At 41.6% G+C, this 23158-nt stretch overlaps 1 protein-coding gene across 5 annotated transcripts in view; it reads right to left on the bottom strand.

Annotated features, from left to right (window-relative positions):
* SOAT1 (sterol O-acyltransferase 1) overlaps positions 1–22440 on the bottom strand; it is a 59419-nt gene extending 36979 nt beyond the window's left edge. The window contains exons 1-3 of one of the 5 annotated variants that reach the window (XM_007188221.3): positions 22210–22440; positions 17529–17635; positions 9809–9937 (exon numbers count right to left, since the gene is read on the bottom strand). In XM_007188221.3, coding sequence (XP_007188283.1) covers positions 9809–9929 — 121 coding nt within the window. In that variant the 5' untranslated portion in view covers positions 9930–9937; positions 17529–17635; positions 22210–22440. Of the gene's footprint in view, positions 1–5796; positions 5862–9808; positions 9938–10285; positions 10381–17528; positions 17636–22209 lie in introns of those variants that run through there. The other 4 variants (XM_028168037.2, XM_028168038.2, XM_007188219.3 and 1 more) reach the window with 4 other exon arrangements.
* Between the last annotated feature and the right edge of the window lie 718 nt (positions 22441–23158).

The following is a 23158-nucleotide window of genomic DNA, read 5'->3' as shown; positions in this document are numbered from 1 at the left end:
AACATTCCTCCCAAGTGCAGTTCCAAACGTTTTCCACCTTCAAGTCCCAGCCTTACAAAGCAACCTTCAGTTGATCATTTTGGGGACCAACTCCTGAAATGTCTTCTATCTTAATTTTCGCTATCTTTTTTTTTTTTTAATTATTATTATTATTATTTTTAAATTTTTTATTTATTTATTTATTTATTTATGGCTGTGTTGGGTCTTCGTTTCTGTGCGAGGGCTCTCTCCAGTTGTGGCAAGTGGGGGCCACTCTTCACCACGGTGCGCGGGCCTCTCACCGTCGCAGCCTCTCCCGTTGCGGAGCACAGGCTCCAGACGCGCAGGCTCAGTAGTTGTGGCTCACGGGCCCAGCCGCTCCATGGCACGTGGGATCTTCCCAGACCAGGGCTCGAACCCGTGTCCCCTGCATTGGCAGGCAGACTCTCAACCACTGCGCCACCAGGGAAGCCCAATTTTCGCTATCTTTAATCCTCTTCTCCACTGTTCCTTTGTCAGAGGAAGGGGTAGCCCATCTCTTTTTCAAGACTACCCCTTTAAACTATATTGCCTTGATCCTTTATATATCCTCTGAGAAACTGCTCAAATCATTCAACACACTGAGCCATTTATATTGTCCACATTACATTTAGCACCAACGTAGTCTTTAAAAATTTTCTGAAATTATGATATGGATGTCGTAAGTGGTACTCAAAATTTATCTGTGAAGTATTACATATTTACTTAACGTTTTGGAAACAAACATGTAACTGAAACAAACTATCACGTCATAGAATTTATTGCTTAGGATGAAGATTCTTCTTTTTAGTGAAATTTTCTTTAAATTACATAATAAAAAATATGGTACGGAGATAATGGCAAAATTACAAATAACTGAAATTTTGGAAACAATGTCCTTTGGAAACAAACAACAGCCCTTTCCAATGAACCTCTTATCTTTCAAGACCCAACTCATGCTGTTCTTTTCCTTTTAATATAAAATGTCCTAGAAAAGTGGTTTGCACTTCCTATCTTCACTTTCTCACTAGCAATTCATCCCCAACATGTTTCTGCAACTCTTCCTTTTCTGGAGTCACTATGGCCTCCACATTTCTAAATCCTCATCCTCATTAAACTTGCTGCAAGGAGTTCCCTGGTGGCCTAGTGGTAAGGATTCCAGGCTTTCAATGACAGGCCCTGGGTTCAATCCCCGGTCAGTGAACTGAGATCCTGCAAGCTGTGCGGGATGATATCACTTATACGTAGCTGTGCATCCTGCAAGCTGTGCGGGATGATATCACTTATACGTAGAATCTAAAATGTGATACAAATGAACTTATTTACAAAACAGAAACAGACTCACAGACATAGAGAACAAACTTCTGGTTACCAAAGGGGAAAGGGGGTTAGGGAGGGATAAATCAGGAGTTTGGGATTAGCAGACACAAACAATTATATGTAAAAAAGATAGGGAATTCCCTGGAGGTCCAGTGGTTAGGACTTGGGGCTTTCACTGGTGTAGGCTCAGGTTCAATCACTGGTTGGGGAACTAAGATCCTGCAAGCTGTGCAGTGCAGCCAAGAATTTTTTAAAAATAAGAAAACAAAAAAAAAAGATAAACAAGGTCCTACTGTATACCAAAGGGAACTATATTCAATATCCTGTAATAGGGCTTCCCTGGTGGCGCAGTGGTTGAGAATCTGCCTGCTAATGCAGGGAACACGGGTTCGTGCCCTGGTCTGGGAAGATCCCACATGCCGCAGAGCAACTAGGCCCATGAGCCACAATTACTGAGCCTGCGCGTCTGGAGCCTGTGCTCCGCAACAAGAGAGGCCGCGATAGTGAGAGGCCCGCGCACCGCGATGAAGAGTGGCCCCCGCTTGCCACAACTAGAGAGAAAGCCCTCGCACAGAAACGAAGACCCAACACAGCCAAAAATAAGTAAATAAAAATAAATTAAAAAAAAAAATATCCTGTAATAAATCATAATAGAAAAGAATATGAAAAAGAATATACATATATATAACTGAACCACTTTGCTGTACACCAGAAACACACCATTGTAAATCAACTGTACTTCAATACAAAATTTAAAATTTAATTAATTAAAATTTTAAAAATCAAGGCCTACTTATAGTGACTAAATTCCTAAAGATGACTAAGAAGTACTAGGCAGTGATGAATCACCATTTTTCAAGTTTCACTTCTTTTAACTAGCATTTTCTTTGTCTCCTTGTGGTAAGTACAGAATTAGCTAATGCGTAGGCACTGACTAGCAGGTTTTTACTGCCTAGAGAAGTTCAAACTCATTTTAAAATCCCGATTATTTTCTAAAAAACTCTCATTGACCATGTCTTAGAAGATCTTCATCCCAGCTTCACCTTGCTCTCCGTTGAGATATAAGTAATCCAAAAGAGTCATGTGAAAGCCACCTTTATGTCTAAGGATGGTTGGGTTTAGGAGTAGTCCTTGAAAGAATCAATCATTTATCAACCTTAGAAGCAAAAGGGGAGATAAAAAAAAAAAGTATAATCCATCTATAGGGACTTCCCTAGGGGTGCAGTGGTTAAGAATCCGCCTGCCAATGCAGGGGACACAGGTTCGATCCCTGGTCCAGGAAGACACCACGTGCCACGGAGCAACTAAGCCCGTGTGCCACAACTACTGAAGCCTGCACGCCTAGAGCTCAGGCTCCGCAACAAGAGAAGCCACTGCGATGAGAAGCCTGTGCACAGCAACGAGGAGTAGCCCCCACTCGCCGCAACTAGAGAAAGCCCGTGCACAGCAACGAAGACCCAACACAGCCAAAAATAAATTTTTTAAAAAAAGGTATAATACATCTAAAGCCTCTATTGCTCCATCGACCTCAAAAACCTTTCGAAATTGTCTACTAATCACATGTCTACACTGCTACAGAGAAAGGAATCTGAACTAGAAATGAGCGTCAGTATATAAATATCATACAGAAAAGGAGATTTAATAGATAATGTTGAAACAACTGGCTGGCCATTTTGAAAAACTGTCAAATTAGAGCCCTAGCTCACTTATTATTCAAAATAAATTTCAGATGGATCAAATATTTGAATCTTAAAAAACCCAGGGCTTCCCTGGTGGAGCAGTGGTTAAGAATCCACCTGCCAATGCAGGCGACATGGGTTCAATCCCTGGTCCGGGAAGATCCCACATGCCGCAGAGCAACTAAGCCCGTGTGCCACAACTACGCCCGTGCGCCACAACTACTGAGTCTGCGCTCTAGAGCCCGTGAGGCACAACTACTGAAGCCCGCACACCTAGTTCCCGTGCCCCGCAGCAAGAGAAGCCACTGCAATGAGAAGCACATGCACTGCAAGGAAGAGTAGCTCCCGCTCGCCACAACTAGAGGAAACCCGCGTGCAGAAACAAAGACCCAACACAGCCAAAAATAAAATAAATAAAATAAATAAATTAAAAAAAATTTTTTTTAAGTTACCAAAGAAAATTATCAGCTAGTAACTCCCATTTCTTTTAACTAATCTTCCTAAAATGAACCAAGATATCCAAACTCATTCTTTTGACCTTAAAAACTACAAAAGGGGGCTTCCCTGGTGGCGCAGTGGTTGGGAATCTGCCTGCCAATGCAGGGGACACGGGTTCGAGCCCTGGTCTGGGAAGATCCCACATGCCGCGGAGCGACTAAGCCCGTGAGCCACAAATACTGAGCCTGCGCGTCTGGAGCCTGTGCTCCGCAACAGGAGAGGCCGCGACAGTGAGAGGCCCGCGCACCGCGATGAAGAGTGGCCCCCGCTCGCCACAACTAGAGAAGGCCCTCGCACAGAAACGAAGACCCAACACAGCCAAAAATAAAAAATATATATAAATAAATTAATTTTTAAAAAAAACTACAAAAGGTGCTAATTAATATTCAATAACTTTATTGCTGCTTTTAATTATGTCTCATTTTACAAAATCTTTTTCAAGTAAAGTGGAATCTGTCATCTCTCAAAATGCCATAGAGTTTATTCAAAAGGTCACATCATCCATGACTGAAGAAAGGTTGAAGAAACAGGCACTCTCATATGGCTACTGGGAGTGCAGTATTTCCAGAGGGCAATTTGGGAATACCTACCCAAAAAATCTTATGACCTAAAAACAATTTCTAGGAATGTTGATCAAAGCTCTATGTGGACTGGCCAGTTTTATGATTAGATGCATAAATTGGATGAAGGGGCTAAATTACAGAATAACAATGATATTAACTTTTTTTCATATATTTTTGCCAAGGGACTCTCAATTTTTACAAAAGGCAAGTTTTTCTCTCTGTTCAAATACTTATGTACATATCTCAAAGAACACTGAAATTGAATAGAATTAGAAGTATATTAATCAAGTTAATATTTGTTAAACACTTAAAACAGTGCCTGGCACATGATAAACTGTTAGCGGTTATTATCATATTTACTCATTAATTAGCTATCAAATGAACAATGCAGCAAAATAAACGGTAGTCAAGAATAGGCACTACCTGTAAATTAAGAGACAGGTAGAGAATGTCCCCAACCTGATAAAGGGCACCTACAAAAATCCACAGCTAACATAATTAACCGAGAAACTGAAAGTTTTCTCCCTAAGATCAGAAACAACACAAGAATGCCCAATGTCCATTCTTGCCAATTCTGTTCAACATTTTACTGGAAATTCTAGCAAGGGTAATTAGGCAAGAAAATGAAATAAAAGGCATGTTGATTGAAAATGAAGAAATAAAACGAATTCTTATGTGCAGATGGCATGATCCTGTATATAGAAAATACTACAAAACACACACACACAAAACTCTTAGAGCTAATAAAAGAGCTCAGCAAGGTTTCAGGATACAATATCAATATACAAAAACCAGCTGCAGGGCTTCCCTGGTGGCGCAGTGGTTGAGAATCTGCCTGCTAATGCAGGAGACACGGGTTCGAGCCCTGGTCTGGGAAGATCCCACATGCCACGGAGCAGCTGGGCCCGTAAGCCACAGCTGCTGAGCCTGCGCGTCTGGAGCCTGTGCCCCGCAACGGGAGGGGCCTCGATAGTGAAAGGCCCGCGCACCGCGATGAAGAGCGGTCCCCGCACCACGATGAAGAGTGGCCCCCACTTGCCGCAACTAGAGAAAGCCCTCGCACGAACCGAAGACCCAGAACAGCCAAAAATAAATAAATAAATAAATTAAATAAATAAATTTAAAAAAAAAAAAACCAGCTGCATTTCTACACATTAGCCACAAATGATTGGAAAATGAAATTAAGAAAATTCCACTTACAACAGCAGCAAAAGGAACAAAATTATTTAGAAATAAAGTTAACAAAAAAAGTGTAAAACTTATCAACTTAAAACTATAAAACGTTGTTGAAAGAAATCAAAGAAGACCTAAATACAGGCATACCTCGTTTTATTGCACTTTGAAGATATTGCAGGACTTTTTTGTTTTTTGCTTTTACAAATTGAAGGTTTGTAGCAACAGTGCACTGAGCAAAGCTATCGACACCATTTTTCAAACAGCATCTGCTCACTTCATGTCTCTGTCATAGTTTGGTAATTCTCACAGTATTTCAAACTTTTCATTATTATATTTGTTATGGTGATCTGTGATCAGTGATCTCTGATGTTACTATTGCAAAAAGATTACAACTTGAGGAAGACTCAGGTGATGGTCAGCATTCTTTTAACAATAAAGTATTTTTTAATTAAGGTATGTACACTGTCTTTTTTTTAGACATAATGCACACTTAATAGTTTATAGTATAGCATAAACATAACTTTTATATGCACTGGGAAACCAAAAAATTCATGTGGACTCACTTTGTCGCGATATTCATTTTATTGCGGTGGTCTTGAACCGAACCCGCAATATCTCCGAGGTATGTCTGTAAATAGAAAGACATTCCATGTTCATGGGCTGAAAGACCTAATATTGTTAAGGTAGTGTATTAGTTTCTTGCACCTGCTGTAACAAATTACCACAAACTTGGTGGATTGAAACAACCGAAATTCTCTCTCAGTTCTGGAGGCCAAGCTGAAATCAAGGTGTCACAGCAGGGCTCCACTACCTTTGGAGGCTCGAGATAGAATCCAGTCCTGGCTCTGCAGCTTCTGGTAGCTAGCAGCATTCCTTGGCTTTTGGCCATTGCACTCCCATCTTCAAAGCCAGCATCTACAAATCTCTCTCTGCTCCATCTTCAAATCACCTTCTCCTCTGTGTGTCATCAAATCTCCCTCTGCCTCCTGCTTATAATATACGGGACTGCATTCAGGGCCCAGGTGGATATTCAAGATAATCTCATCTCAAGATTCCCAACTTAATTATATCAAAGACCCCTCTGCCCCCTTTTCCTGCCATGTAAAGCAGCATTCACAGGTTCCAGGTTTTAGGACCTTTTGGGGGAGGGGGCATTTTCCAGCCTACCACATATGGCAATACTCCCAAAACTGATGTGGACATCCACATGCCCAAGAAAGAAGTTGAACCCTTAACTTATACTATATAAAAAATAACCCGAAATGGATTATTGACCTAAATGTAAGACCCAAAACTCTAAAACTAGAAGAAAACATAGGACAAAACCTTCATGACACTGGGCTTAGCAAAGATTCCTGGATACCAGAAGCACAGGCAATAAACACAAAAATAGACAAATGGAATCATATCAAACTTAAAAACTTCTGTGCAAAGAACACAGTCAACAAAGTGAAAAAGCAACCTATGGAATGGCAGAAAACATCTGCAAGTCATATCTGATGAAGGGTTAATATCCAGAATATTATAATATTATAAAATTCCTACAACTCAACAACAAAAAAGCATATAACCCAACAAAACAAAATGGCCAAAGGATATGAATAGCTATTTCTCCAAGGAAGATATACAAATGGCCAACAGGTATGTGAAAAAGTGCTCAACACCACTAATCATTAGGGAAACGCAAATCAAAACCACAGTGAGGGGGCTTCCCTGGTGGCGCAGTGGTTGGGGGTCTGCCTGCCAATGCAGGGGACACGGATTCGAGCCCTGGTCTGGGAGGATCCCACATGCTGCGGAGCAATTGGGCCTGTGAGCCACAATTACTGAGCCTGCGCCTCTGGAGCCTGTGCTCCGCAGCGAGAGGGGCCGCGATGGTGAGAGGCCCGCGCACTGCAATGAAGAGTGGCCCCGCTCGCCGCGGCTGGGGAGGGCCCTCGCACAGAGGCGAGGACCCAACACAGCCAAAAATAAATAAATAATTAAATAATTAAAAAAAAAAAAAAAAAACCACAGTGAGGTGTCACCCTACACCCATTAGGATGGCTACTATTAAAAAGACAAACCAACCACCAACAACAAAAACAGAAAATAACAAGCACTGGTGAGGATGTGGTTAAATTGGAACCCTTGTGTGCCACTGGTGAAACTGTAAAATGGTGCAGCTGCAAGCAAAAACAGTATGTCAGTTCCTCAAAAAATTAAAAATAGAACTACCACAGAATCCAGCAATCCTACTTCTGGGTATAGATCCAGAAGAATGGAAAGCAGAGCCTTGAAGAGATATTTGAATACCTGTGTTCATAGCAGCAGCAGTATTCATAGTAGCCAAGAGGTGAAAGCCAAGGTACTCAGAAGTACGTGGGCCTCCAGCACATAAACAGTAAACTGTGGGACTTCTCGGCCTCCATCTGAGCCAACCCCTCATAATAAATCTTTTTCTATATCTATATATATCCTATTGGTTCTGCTTCTCTGGAGAACTCTGACTAATACACATCCCAATTGAGAACTGCCACTCTCAGAGCTGTGTCTCAAACTTTAACCTGCATATGAATCCCCTGAGAACTTATTAAAATGAAATTTTTATTCAATTAAGTGTGAGGTGGGGCATTTCTAACAGGCCCCCAGGTGGTGCAGATGCCCCTGGGCCTGGCTGGTAGGCCACGATGACTGGCATGGCGTGGTGTCCTTTAAGCCCTCACTACTCAAAGGTCACATTTTACCCATCTGCTTACTCCCCCAAAGTGAACCAATGTTAAAGTAAGTGGAGAAACACATGCAATTTTCACATCAGCATTACTTACATCAAACCAAGGAGGAGGTCAGACTTCCTGTTTTAGGCTAAACAATTCAATTTTTATTATCTGCATTAAAACCTGGAATGATTAAAACTTAATGAACTGAGGCCATAAGGAGTACTGAAAACATGTAGAAATCAGAATAGTCTAAAAGCTTTTCTTTAAAAAATGGGACATAGTGAGAAAATCATATCTGGTAACAGAAAGTTTCAATAAAAAGACAATGTGGGGCTTCCCTGGTGGCGCAGTGGTTGAGAGTCTGCCTGCTGGTGCAGGGGACACGGGTTCGAGCCCTGGTCTGGGAAGATCCCACATGCCATGGAGCGGCTGGGCCCGTGAGCCACAATTGCTGAGCCTGCGCGTCTGGAGCCTGTGCCCCGCGACGGGAGGGGCCGCGATAGAGAAAGGCCCGCGCACCGCGATGAAGAGCGGTCCCCGCACCGCGATGAGGAGTGGCCCCCGCTTGCCGCAACTGGAGAAAGCCCTCGCACGAACCGAAGACCCAACACAGCCAAAAATAAATAAATAAATAAATAAATAAATAAATAAATAAATAAGAAAATCCTTTAAAAAAAAAAAAAAAAGACAATGTGAATTAGCACCCAGTCCCTAAATCATGGAAGGGGAAAGTTTCTACCCAATGCTGGCTTACCCTTTTGCACAAATTTCACATTTTATATCACACTAAAACTAGTCCATATGCCAATATAAATATTTCATAAATAGCTAATTAAGAGTCCAACAATCAATAAACTACATTATGCAAACTTAACCAGCAACATTTATATTCCTGGATCCAGCTGCTGTATTTAATTTACAATTAAATTTAAGTAGGAAAAGCAAAAGCTTTTCTTTATGAAAGAAGTCTCAAAAAGTTCCACACCTATTTGTTAACCAAACAAGCCTCAAATTTCAAATCCTCATTGAAATCAAACCTATACAAATGTCACTGCAAAAATAAATAGCCTGATGCAATAGATGACATCAGTTGGAGTTGTGTTTACAGGTCTATCAATCTTAAGCACAAACCTTGACCTTAACAAGTACTGTGTCATAGTCTTCTTTGTATTCATGTTAAGCAAACTTGGACATGAGAACTAACAAAACTCCCCCAAGATTTATAACCTAGTACTGAACTAACTAGGTTAGGTACCCTGCTAATTACTCTCCTTATGCTCATTACACCTATTAAAAGAGGAATTAGTAGCACTTATTTACAATAATCTAATTATGCTAATGGCGGGAGAGGGGTTCTCATTCACTTAACTTGGAGCTCCATGAGGGCAAACACATCTGTATCGATCACTGCCGTAGCCCCAACACCTAGCAGGACACCAATAATTACTGACAGGTTAGGTAGTTGAAGGAATGAATAAATGAATGAATGATGTCTAAAACATAGTAGATACCCCAAAAACGTTCAATGAATTAATTTAAAAGGGCTTTCTTTCTAGTTTCTTTGTTACCAGATATATAAAACTAAATTAAAACATACATTGCAAACTCCACTTACATCAGTAAAGCTCACCTCTATGAGAGGTGCAGCAATTTACACACCAGTGCCACCAGCAGTATCTAAAGCAGTTGTGACTGGCAACTAAACCAAATTGTTCCTTTCTATTCTCTTAATCAATTTATTTTTCTCCCCTGCACTTTACAGTGCCTACCAGCATATCCATTTATAAGAGAGCTAAAGAGATGGCAATCCTTGTTCTAGAACACTGAATTTGTTGCCTATTTCATTAATTCACCTCAGAAACAGTAAAAGCCTCACCGTTACTAGGTGTCTCTTGGGACTCCTCTGTACAGTCTCTCTGGCCTTCTTCCTTTTCCTCAGCATGTTTACTGGACTTCGACAGCCGTTTTTTTACAGACGTCTTCTCTTCACCCACCATCGTGTTGTCTAGAAAAGAAGATATAAAAAGCTTTAAGTATGTGGCTTAGGCAAATTTCACAATATCACCATATTTTTAGGGGAGGCAACAAATGATATATTCTCTTCCTTTTGTTTTACTTTAATCACATTTAAGCATTTTCCGAGTACAAGATACTATAACAAACACGAAGAAATTGGTCTTTATAAAGTAATTGGCTGGTTTCAAAACACAGCCCCCATTCTTAAAGAATAATTTAGTTGAACAAACAAGGCATAAGTACGTGAAAAATTAAGAATTAAATAAAAGTTAAGTACAAAGATGCCACAAGGTAGAGCACAATCAATAGTCAAGTCAATGGTAAAAACAATACATACCTGAAGTGCAGAGACAGAAGAGATCATTAAGAGGTGCAAAGGTTTCACAGAACAGAAGGTATGTGACCTGAGTCTTGAAGGACGAGAATGGAGCACTTCATGGGTGAGAAAGGATGAAAACAAGGTCCCTGTAAGCCCTGTTCAGGGGACCATGACTGATCAGCCTACTTCACTAGAGGACAAGAAACAAGCTTCTGTTGAGTAATTACTAACTACCAGGACTCTGCTAGGTGCTTTAAGTTTTCTCATCTAATCTTCAAAACTCTGCAAAAAACCTGTTATTACTCCTGGCTCATATATGAGAAAAAATAAGGCTCCAGGTAGTCACTGCCAATGCCTTCCACCCACACACCAGGAACATACCAATGGCTGAACAAGTTGAGTTTATCAGGAACGCACATCATGGGAAACTGTGGGGCATCTTGGTGAGAGAATATTAGAGAGGACTTATTTAGGATTTGGATTTGACTAAGTGATTTTGGGGGAGAGCCAAAGAAGCGGGGGTTCACTCTGGCTTGAGTGCTGGCAGAAAGCGAGGACAATTTGATGATTGGGTATACCAACAAATCTCTGTGGGGAGGCAGACTAGAGGGAGGCTAAAGCTGTAATTGGTAAAGCATCAACAATCATTCCCAGTAGCCTGGAGAGGGGAATGTTGGATATTTTGTGACTTGGGCAACATTCATGCCTTTACCTGTGTTAAGACATGATTATAACATGGACTTATTCTTGTCTTGACCCATCATATTCAAAGAATGGCTTTGTGTGATGCTGATGTTCAGTGAAACCGTTTGTGCTGAACAGAATACCCAGAAGACCTAGCTCTTAAGTTCCAGGCTAGGTCACAGCAACACCAAGGCCTAGCTGGCTGCACCAGGGCAGCTCCAGGACACCAAGGGCTGTTTGCTTCTTCTCATTACAGTAACTTGCCCAAGTCCACAAAGCTAATGGCAGGGTCAGATTTGAACCTGGGTCAGATCCAAACTACAAACACCACCCACTATTTGGATTTTTTTTTTTTTAAGTTGGTAACAGAAAAGTGGTGAGGGAGAAAGACTTGAAAAAAAGAACTGGGGTCAAACTGTAAAGGCCTAACAAATTAGGACTTTTGTCAGTTAGGCAGTAGTGAGACATTTTACGCACTGAAAAATATGATCAAAATCAAATTTTAGGCAGATCAATATCAGGACAGTACAAGGTTTACTCCAAAGCAGTGTTTTACTTTGTAGAAGTTTTCAGTAGTCTGAAGCAAAACATAATGAAGGGGGCTTCCCTGGTGGCGCAGTGGTTGAGAGTCTGCCTGCCAATGCAGGGGACACGGGTTCGATCCCTGGTCTGGGAGGATCCCGCATGCTGCGGAGCAGCTGGGCCCGTGAGCCACGATTGCTGAGCCTGCGCGTCTGGAGCCTGTGCTCCACAACAGGAGAGGCCGCGATAGTGAGAGGCCCGCGCACCGTGATGAAGAGTGGCCCCCACTTGCCGCAACTAGAGAGAAAGCCCTCGCACAGAAACGAAGACCCAACACAGACATAAATAAATAAATAAATAAATAAATAAAATTAAAAAAAAAAAACATAATGAAGTACTCACTACATTATTTTTAAAATTCTAAGATTATGGTCTTTTTAAATGGTTATGTTTAAATTCCTTTTCTGTATGAAATGGAGTACACGGTGAGCTTGATTGTTTTCTTAAATATCACTGCTTGGCAAAGTAAAAATCTGACAAATCTAGATCAGTTTCCTTCTATTTTTTTCCGAAATCAAATGAAACAGAATTATGGAATAGTAAATGACTATATCAAGTAGAAATTTTAGGAGACCAGTAAGATCCAATTAAAAAGAGGAACCTAGGAAAGAGGTCAGGGCAACTGGTAAATTTTTAAATCATTTGTGACAGTGAGAGAGGAAGCCAGAAGAACATCTAATTCTCCAAAAGAAAAGATTAGACAAGTGAGAACTGACAACTAAGCTGAGGGATGCCCTCAAGTAAGACAACAAGAAGTAGAAAACAAATCAGGGACAAAAACAGAAAAAGAAAAGATGCAAAAAGAACCAAGATGTTTCAAAAAGGAATTATACAGGAGTTAATAGTATGGAATTAAAAATAGGGACTCTACTTCTGAGTGCTTATGTGTTTTACGTGTATGATTATTTTAATCTCTATATAATCTTTAAAGTAGGTACTACTATTTTATTCCCCCCAATATTGTCTTTGGTCACCATGTCTTCCCATACACTCTTTCCTGTCTCTAGAAAGCTGTTTCTCCTCTGCCCTTTCTAGCTAATCTTACTCACCATTCAAAGAAACACTCCCAGCAGCAGCAGTAATAACAACAGTTTTGACTTAATGAGCAGCTGTTTTGTCCCTACCAGGCACTGTGTTGCTAAATCCTTTAAATTTTCTTATTCAACCTTTACAATTTCAGAGGTAGGCATTAGCTCATTTTACAAGTGAGAAAAATATAGGTTAGGGAGGTGATTTAATTTGCTCCAAATCATATAATTCTCCAACTGCAGAACAGGGATTCAAAACCAGAACTACTGGATTCCACAGCCTACACTGTAATCACCAGATGGCCTTGACTCACCTCCTCTGCTAAGGTTTCTTTGACCACCATCTCTCACCTCACCCTCCTCTGTGGTCCCACTGCACCCTGTACATCCTGTCACACTAAGATACTCAGTGAGCAATACTATCTGCCTCTTACACTCAGCATAAGCTTCTTAAAGACAGGGACTAAATGGTATCTTCTCTTTGAATTCCCAAAATCTAGTGGGGCATATCTGGAATATGATAGGTATATATTAGTACAGAAAGTGATGTACCAGTTAATACCACAACCAATTATTCTGAGTAATAAGTTCTCTAAACTCAGAGAATCAAGAGGAAAATATATGCTGGGAGAACGCCAATGAGCATCATCTTCGCTGTTAATAGCTTTATACCTTCTACTCAACAATAAGACCTACAACAATCCTTCTTAATTGGGGGTGCGGGGGCCCCCTAGACTAAGGGTATGCAAAAGCTACTTTGAATATTTCAGTAACTGAAATAAACAATTATACATTTATCACATAAAGCAAGCAGTACAGGCTAACTAAAACAATGTTACTTTGCTTTTGGCTGAGACTGTATCAACTCAGTGAGAAATCAGTTCTCTCTTGCTGATTAAAAGGTGAAAAAAAGAGGTTAAAAAAAAATTTAAACCAAGTTTGACAAACAAATGCTGTTAAACAGGCAAAAAGGAAAAAAACAAAAAATCTAAGCCTGGGTACCCTGTAGAATAATGACAAAATTAAAAGAAGTCCTTGGTGATGAGATTGGGAACCATCAACCTAGTTTACAGAATAAAACCTGACTTCAAAAGCTAAAGCACAGGTACTGAGTTTGCACAATTACACTGCCATAGATCCATCGACATTTTAGAAGTGAGCCAAAGAAGAAAACACTAACTCTGCATAAAAAGCTTTATGTCATAGTCTATGCTATTTGGCCTCAATTTCCTCCATTAGCAGGAAGAGAGAACCATAACACAGCGGGGAAAGCACAAGATTTGGTATCACAACACCAAGAGGTAAGTTAACGTCTCTGCTCCATCATATTGCATCCTCAGGTAAATCCTCCAACCTCTCAACCTGTTTCTTCATCTAGAAAGTTTAAAATACTACTGCACACACACACACCAAGATAATACACACTAGAGTGCCAATATTCTATTAACAACCTAGCTTAAAAAATTAAGTGAATCTGATCCCTACATATCTATGCCCTGTACGCTAAATGACACAAAGTCATATCATCCCTCAAATTCTACTTGTGTTTGCTCTTAATATGTGCTAGATGAGGGTAAATAAAGTTCCATAATTATACACTTTCTCAAATGCAGCTCAAACACCACGTGGCTTCCAAGAAAGCATTAACAAATTTTGTTATTGTCACACATACAGATGTTAGGAAGGATAACTATTACTTATGCCTCACCTCAATTTTGACCAAATCCTCATATCATGTAAATCGTAAGATTATGAGATGATGTCTGAATTGAGCTCCTCCTGCCATGCATGTCAGTAACAGTACACGGCTGTTGCGGCAGAAAATGGAGGGAAATTACAGTAATGCTCAGTTCAACTGTTCCTTCTCTACACAGACAGGTCACTTTGGCCTCTGTGTGGAGAGCAGACCACAAGGAGGGCAAGAGCGAAAGAAAGGGACACCCTGGCAGTCATCCTCCCAGCAGACTCCTGCAATCATCCAGGTGAGATGAAGGAGAGCTGAACTTTCTGACTACTCATTCAAGACTGTGAATCCACCCCCTTACCAATCTAGACACTAGCTAGGCAGACTACTTTAACTGTTGCAAAGTCAAAAATTCAAACTGCAATTAATTCTAAGTGGTTTCTAGGTGCTGACATGGATCACTGCCCTTATATGTGAGGTGTACCATAGTTTTTTCTTGCCCTCCTATTAACACAGGAGGGGAAGTTATCTTCCTCGTTTCCTCTTACTTCCAGGTCACTGTTCCTCGTTCCCTTCCTTAAATACCTCAGCCAGATTATTACACCTGATACTTCTCTTTGTTGTATGTTCTGTCTTCCTGATCACTCCCCTCCTTTACTGAGGATGTGAACACCTCACTCACTCCCCCTTTCTCCCTTCTACCAATTCTTCCACACTTCTTTCACTTCAACATCTATGTACATAGATCCAACCTCCTGGCCTCCAAGCTCCTTGACTTCTTCCTTTCTCCAAAAATCTGTTCTTATGTCCCAGTCACATCTTCCCCTAGAACTTACTGTTACCAACAACTGCACCATGTCCATAATTTTAATTTCTAGCGTCTAACCCTCTGATCACCACCAGTTCACTTACTGTGATACCCTCCTTTCCTCAGCAGGTCCAGACTTCCCTGAGCTCCAGACTCCTATCCAAAGGCCCACCGGACACCTTTATGTAGGTAGATGTCTTACAGGCATCTCAAACTTTAACATGACCAAACTGAATTACTGATGTTCACTCCAATTCCATTCTTCTGTCTTTCCTAATTCAGTTAATGGAACTAGCAGTCAGTCTTTGCCCAGATTAAAAACAAAAAACCCGAAGTTATCCTTGATTCTTTACTTTCCCTTAATCAATCCAACAGCAAGTCCATTTTACTCTGCCTTCAAAATATATATCCCATTCTAAACTTTTCACATCCATCACCTTCACCACAGTCTAAGCCACCGTCACCTCTCACTGTAGTAGCCTAACTGGTCTCTCCTCATCTTCTCCCTTCTGGTCACACAGGGCCCAGAGTACCCTTTTAAAAGGTAAATCTGAGCAGGTCATTCCCCTGGCTCAAAATCCTTCAGGCACTGAATTCTGTTCCAAGCCCTCACCACTGTCGAGTAACTCCTCCATGATCTGCCATTCACCTCCCGACCCTCCACTTCCGACTACAATTCTCATTGCTCATTCTCATTACTTTGGCCTTCTACTGTTTCTTGGTCAAGCCAAGTTCACTCCCACTTAAAGGTGCCCGCTATTTCCTCTATCTGGATTATCTCCCCCAGACACCCTCCCTCAAGGATTTCCCCCTCACTTCATTCAAGTTCTCAAATGTCCCCTCCCCAGGGACTCCCCTATCAATCCCAACTAAAATAAACACTCTCACACCCTGTTAGTCTTATCCCTTACCCTGCTTTATTTTCCTTCAGTGCACTTATTTCCCAATACATTATAGTTCTAATTGTCTACCCCACAAGACTAATCCCCATGAAAAGCAGAATTTTGTCTTGTTCACCATTTTATCCAACTATCTAGAACTTTGCCTGAAACAGTCTGTACTTAATACATGAATGAACGAATAGTTATCAAGCATTTTCACACACAGTAAGGAAATAAAACAACTTCCCTTCACATGTTCATGAAACAATCATCAAGAGGATAGTATGAGAGTTGGAACTCATGTTCATTTCTAACTTTACCTGTTAACACTAAAAGATAAATATAGACCCCAGTTTGGGGTTTAAGTTGTATGGATGTACATAAAAATGATCCGTTCTAGAGCTTAAGACTTTTCATCAGCATCTGCCATTCTGGACCCAATTATAAACTCAGGCTGTCTAACAGACTTTGAAAAACAGTTTGCTAACAAATGCCATGACTTTTACTTCCCTGGAAAATCTCTCAAACTTGAGAGATTTTTCTCCTGAAACAATTCAAATAATTAGAACAAACATTATTAGAATTGCTGGTAAGTTCCTTTTAATGGGTACTTACCACTGGCTACACTTCCTGATAAGATCTTTGTGTACATTACCTCCTTTAAACTTAACAATAACCCTGTGAGGTAGGTAATCCTGTCCCCAATTCACACAGAAAAAAGTAGTGACAACCAGAAGCATAATTATAGACAACAGTAAAGAAAGAAAACTTTAAAAGTAGGAATCAACTTTAAAAAAGAGAAAGCAAGCATAGGTCTTTTCATGTAGGGTTAAAGGGCTTATGTTTCTTATGAGTCTCCCAACACATCATTGTATCAAAGCAGACCTGCAGGGACTTCCCTGGTGGTCCAGTGGTTAAGAATCTGCCCCCCAATGCAGGGGACACGGGTTCGATCCATGGTTGGGGAACTAAGATCCCACATGCTGCAGGGCAACTAAGCCCACGCCGCCACAACTACAGAGCCCATGCGCTCTGGAGCCCGTGGGCCACTAGAGAGAAGCCCAAGTGCGGCAATGAAAGAGCCCCCGTGCTGCAACTAAGACCCGACGCAGCTGAAAAAGAAAAAGAAAAGGAAAAAAAAAGAAAAGCAGACCTGCCGACCTTCGCTGAATTCACGCTGTCTTTTTTGTTTTTCGGTTTTTGGTTTTTTGGGCCGTGCCACGCGGCTTGCAGGATCTTAGTTCCCCTACCAGGGATTGAACCTGGGCCAAGCAGTGAAAGCCTGGAATCCTAACCACTAGACCACCAGGGAACTCCCCTGAAGTTCATGCTTTAATGACCCTGGCACATCTTGTAAAAGGCTATGGTACTTTAAACATAGAAGGCAAGGGAAAAAAATTTCATTTGCCTTGAAAAACAATTTTTTCAAGTTTTGACACTTAAAAGGTACATGTCAATTATCCGAAAATCCATGTATTTTAAGCACCTCTTTCTACAATGATGTTAGATGTATTGTAAATAATACAGAGGTCTACCCCATTAACTGTTCTCACACACTTATGCACACACGGTGTCAAGAGAAGGCATAACCAACCATTTAGAGAAGCTGAATAAGTCCTCAAGGAGGTGACATTAGAGCCATAGTCCAAAGAAGACACAGGAGTTTGCCAGGCATCAAAACAGAACCAGACGAAGAGCACTCTGAAAACAGGAACATGTACAGACCTTGGTGACAGATCCATTATTTCAAACATTTTATTGAAGTCTACTACGTGCCAGGCCCTGGGATACAAAGATGATTAAACATTCTGAGCCCTCAAGGAATGAAAAACTAGTGAGAGGAAGATATAAAAACATAATTATAGGAGTATTACAGAACAGTAATTGAGATGTATGTACATTATGAAGGGAATACAGGCCTGATGCCCAATAGAGTTTAGGGGCAATTAGGAAAGGTTTCCTGAAGTAGGTAAAATCCAGGTTAAATCTTAAAGGAAGAGAAGGAAAAGGCTGGAGCACAGGGTAAATGGAAGGGCAAGGACAAAAGGTCAAGGGCCCTTAGGGGCAATTCTAAGGAGTTTGGAACTTAACACACAAACAAGGAGTTGATAGAGGCTTTTAAACAGAGGGTGACTTGGTATCTGTCTGACTTGATATTTGTCTTTTAGTAAGAACTCAGGCAGCAGTGTGGAGGATGTGCTATTGACAGTGCTGGGGCCCAGGGTGGGCTGCCGCACAATATGCCTCAGTGGCATACTGACTATTTTGAAGAAACAGCGGTTGCAAGGGGGAGACTTTGACCCTCCTCTCTGTCTCCCTGAAAGCAGGAAATAAATCTCCCATGTAAAAGGTGCCCTTCCTGCAATGGGAGGTAGAAAGACATCCTTATCACCAGAGATAGGGAGCTCAAGGCCCAGAGGCCTGTATAAGGTAACACCTGCCACTTCTTTGCTAATTTACTACCCAAGCCCAAACTTTGCTTAAGTTCCTTACTAATTAAGCACCCAAACCTAAGCTTCTTTGTCCTGTCAATTCCTCTCTAATTTATTGTTGGTCTAAAACACATAAAAGCTGCCTACTTTGGCCACTTCTTAGGTCTTGTTTCTATGAGACCTCCATGCACATGAATCAAAGATTCTTTTTTCTCCTGTTAATCTACCTTGTATCAAGAATTCAAGAGGGGTTCAATCAACTATACTCCAGTATGAAATAAAATTGTTTTTAAAAAGGTTAATTTTATGATATATATATTTTATCAGAATAAAAAAGCAAATACTGGGGGAAAAAAAAAAAAGAGAACTCAAGAGGGGTAAAGGGGGAAATTTTGCCCTCCTGGATCACAGGGAGAACAATGAGATCTCACAAATGATAAAGGCCTAAAGTAAGGCTCAAATGATATGTATTTCTTAAATGGACAAATGATTTCATGAAGAAGAGATAAGAGAGATCAGATAAATTTACAAACATTAAGCTGAGGCATCTATGAGCTATCCAGGTGCCTACATCCAGAAGGCAGTTGGAAATACAGATCCCAAGCAAGTTTCCTAACTAAGCCTACAGGTTTGCCATTAAGCTAAGTAACTACAGGAGAAGAGAAATGAGTAGATAGGTTCAATATGATACGCCTGTGAGTCAGCCAAGTGATGACGGCCAACAGGCAAATGAATATACAAATCTGGACTAAAGAGAGAGATGTGGGATTCATCGGTGTATAGGCAGCAGCTAAGGCCAAGCACAGGAAGGAAGTCTCAGGGAGAGACCATAAGTCAAGAGAAGAGATTACTTAGGAAATAAAGCTAACATTTGCCTAGTACTTACTTTGGCTCATTTAATCCTCACAACAATCTATGTGGCAGATACCATTATCCCTTTTTTTCTTTTGGCCACGCCACATGGCTTGCGGGATCTTAGTTCCCTGACCAGGGATTGAACCCAGGCCACAGCAGTGAGAGTCCTAACCACTGGACCGCCAGGGAATTCCCACTATTATCCCATTTTAGAAGTGGTTAACATTTTCCCAATATTACAAGGCAGTTAAAGCACCGTAAAAAAGCAAGGCCTAGGAAAGATTAGAGGAGAACCAGGACCAAGCAATGTTCCAAATCAAGTTAGAAGATACAAGAGGTAACCTACGGTCAACATCATGGAAAATTCAGGTAGGACCAAAAAAAATACAGGAGGAAAAAAAAAAAAAAATAGCGTGGGGCACTGAATATTTCACAATTTGGGGACATTAATAGCTACAATTTACATGCATAGTTAGTTTCAGGAAGAAGGATAAAGAAACATATTGAATTGGGTTGCAAAATGAGTTGAGGAAGTGAAAATCATGATCATAAGACTAGTCTCACAAGAGGTCCAGCAATAAAGGAAATAGGCACTCATGTTTATCATGCCAGTAACATTTACAATGCTGGGCGCCAGGGTCAGTGCATCACATTCCTCATTTAAAATTTCCATTTTAAAAGATGCAAAAGATTCGGAAACATTACTAAACTCAGTCACATGACAGTAAGTGGCAGTAGAAACATTTACACCCAAAGTGGCATAAAGCTGACTAGCTATTTTAAAAATACAACACACTGAACAATTATTTCTTAAGAATCCAACCAGTTCACTGGTTTTGGAATGTTCAGTGTGGTAGTATCTAACTTGCCTTAAGAAAGTGAAACAAAAAGAACTGGATTGAACCACTGAAATGAATCACGTTGGAAAGAAGTGTTCACTTTAGCCTGCCTGCAGTGTTCCTTATTAATAAAGCTTTCAAAAGCACCTTTAAATCTATAAAACAAAGAAACACTGAACACCTACTCTAGGTGAAGACTCTGCTACATCACTCCCAGGTTCTGTAGGGGTAAAGAGAAACACTTTACAGATACAATTCAAAACATAAACGTTCCCTTTCTTCTTTCCAGATAAAGATTTGCCCTAGTACAACCCTATATTTACATATCAAAGAACTGGGTCATTAATCAATTAGCAAAACTAAAGAACACAAATTCTCATTTACATCTGTATGGTCACTATAATCATTTATCCTATGTGATAAATTCCAAAAATAAATTTTGTTAACTGGCTTTTGTTAAAAATTTTTCACTTTTCCTTCCCAAAAGAAACAGGTAATCTCTAGTAATATTTTTCATTCAAAAGTTCCCTCCTTGGGACTTCCCTGGTGGCGTAGTGGTTAAGAATCCGCCTGCCAATGCAGGGGACACTGGTTCGATCCCTGGTTTGGGAAGATCCCACATGCCGAGGAGCAACTAAGCCCGTGCGCCACAACTACTGAGCCCGCGTGCCTAGAGCCCGTGCTCCTCAACAAGAGAAGCCACCGCCATGAGAAGCCCGTGCACCGCAACTAAGAGTAGCCCCTGCTCGACCCAACTAGGGAAAGCCCACGCACAGCAACGAAGACCCAATGAAGCCAAAAATTAAATAAATAAAAGCAATCATTAAAAAAAAAAGTTCCCTCCTCTGTCCTCCAACTCATTCATTCTTTCATTGTGCCAGGTGGTGGGCCAGACTTTGAGAACTAAGACCTAAATAAGATGGTCCAGCCCAGCCTTCATGAAATTTACATGCTAGTAGAAGAAACAAAGCATCTAAGTAACTGCAGCAGCTCATTACAACCGATGATTAACTGCAGCAGCTCATTACAATCGATGATTAACTGCAGCTAAGAAAAATAGAGTGCTAGGAGGGTTTAACCCCCCACAGGATGGGTTTCCTCAAGAAGTGATATTTGGGCTGATATTAGAGGAAATGAGCGAATCAGAGCTGAAGGAAACCCCTAAAGACCAGGAGATAGTAAAGAGAAAGAGGCTTTCTTAGAAGAACAAAAATAAAACCGGTGTGGCTTGAGCCCAGAGAGCTCAAACTGAACTGGAGATAAGAGTGGCAGCAGTGTTTTGACCTTTATCCTAAAAATGTGAAATCTTGAGAGTTATCAGCACATGATGCAATGAGACACGTGCATTTTTAAAGGATTACTCTTGCAAGCATCAGAGCTCCTTCCAAAATCCATCCTCAAGGCTAGACAATACACAACTTCCCTAACATCAATACCGCCCACCTTAAAGGGGAAAAAAAGAAGAATGCTTCGAGTAGAAGTCTACTCAAATTCAAGGGACTCTGGAAAAAAATTAGTTTAAACAGATAGCACCCACCTAAATACTAAGTGACCAGTAAACTTCATATATAAACATGGAAAAGAGAGCTTATAGTTGTTTCTCGCTTACAAATAACTTCTAAATATACATATCATTTAAACTGCATGGCTATTAACATTTAAGAATGACAGAAACTTAATCACATCCTAATACTTCAAAATAAAATATGAATTGATTAAAGGTTTTGGTACCCAGATTTCGATGTCTTGAAGTACCACCTATCCCTTCACACTTTTTCCCCCTAAAATCAGTCAGAAGCTGACACCCTGAGGGCGCTTTTGGTTTCGCTTTTTAAGGAATAAAATGTATTCTAATTCATAACTTTCTTTACTACTGGCTTGAGAGATGTCACAGGATTTGGGGGGACACCAAACAAACCTCCAAGGTTTAAAAGGCTGCCAGCCATACCGGCGCCCAAAGGTAACTTTCCCGCCCGCCCCATCCCCCAAACTGCCCAGGACTCGCAGAGCCTCCCCCTCCCCTCAGCCCAGGACAAGGCCAGGCCCCCGCGCCGCCGGAGTTGCAGCCGCCACTTCTCTCCCCTTCTCCGGCAGAGGCGGGTGGACCCTGGCAGGAAGTGAGGAGGGGACTGGGGAGCATGGGCATTACCTGGGGCCGGAGCCTGGCAGCGGGGACCTCAGCAAGGAGGGCAAAGCCGAAAAGCCGTCACAGCGCGGCTGGCAGGAAGGTCGGCTCCTGACCGCTCGCTCCCCGGCTGCCCCAGGCCGGCAACGCCGCCAGCCCAACAGCAAACGAATATAACGCGCCCGACTCCCCAGCCCCTCCGCCCCCAGCCTCGCAGCCCGCTACGCAGCGTCATGCGCACGGCCAGCGCCAGCTGAGGCTTTCATTGGTGGTCCCGCCCATTGTCAGGCTCCGCCCACCGCCCACGGCCGCCCCCGCCCCTTCCCGAGTGCGCGGGGTTCCCAGGGCGAGAGCCCCTAGCTGGCCTTGGCCCAGTAAGTGGGAAACTTTGCGCAAGCAGACCTTGATTCCCGCGACAGTACATTGCTTTCCATTTCTACCCCAGCGATCCAATGTTCTGCAGAAATGGGACCGAGGCAACTTGCTGCCTGTCCGAAAAGGAGCCCTGCATGGTAGCGCAGGACTGACGAGTCTGGTGCCTCTTCCAGAGACTCGCAGAATCCGCCTATAGAACTGTGGATTATTGCAGTTTGAACTGACCCCCTAGGACAACTAGAAGCACTAGCCAGAAGCGTTTGTCATGGGATGCTTTAATGCTTTGAAAATTGTTCTTAACTGTGTCCTTCAGCGAACTAGATAAGGAGACAGTAAGCAATGAAGTAATTTAAAAGGGGGCTTCACAATTAAAGAGAAAATAATGATGCAGAGAGATTAGGACACAGATTAGATACAATTAGATTGTATCTGTTTAGATCGCTTAGATTTTATGAAGGCCAATATGTAGGTAAACTTAGAGTAAAGGTAGGTGAAAAGGGAATGATGTGGGCAACAGGGACTGAAGGGCCACACTCTCAGCCTGCAAACCAGTACGAGCTAACCTAGCCTGTCTAGTCAATCCAACCGTACACTATCA

Source organism: Balaenoptera acutorostrata, chromosome 1 (genome assembly GCF_949987535.1).
Source record: "Balaenoptera acutorostrata chromosome 1, mBalAcu1.1, whole genome shotgun sequence".
Taxonomy (NCBI): Eukaryota; Metazoa; Chordata; class Mammalia; order Artiodactyla; family Balaenopteridae; genus Balaenoptera; species Balaenoptera acutorostrata.
The sequence above is the reverse complement of the archived record's forward strand: the minus strand, read 5'-3'. Positions and strand labels throughout refer to the sequence as shown.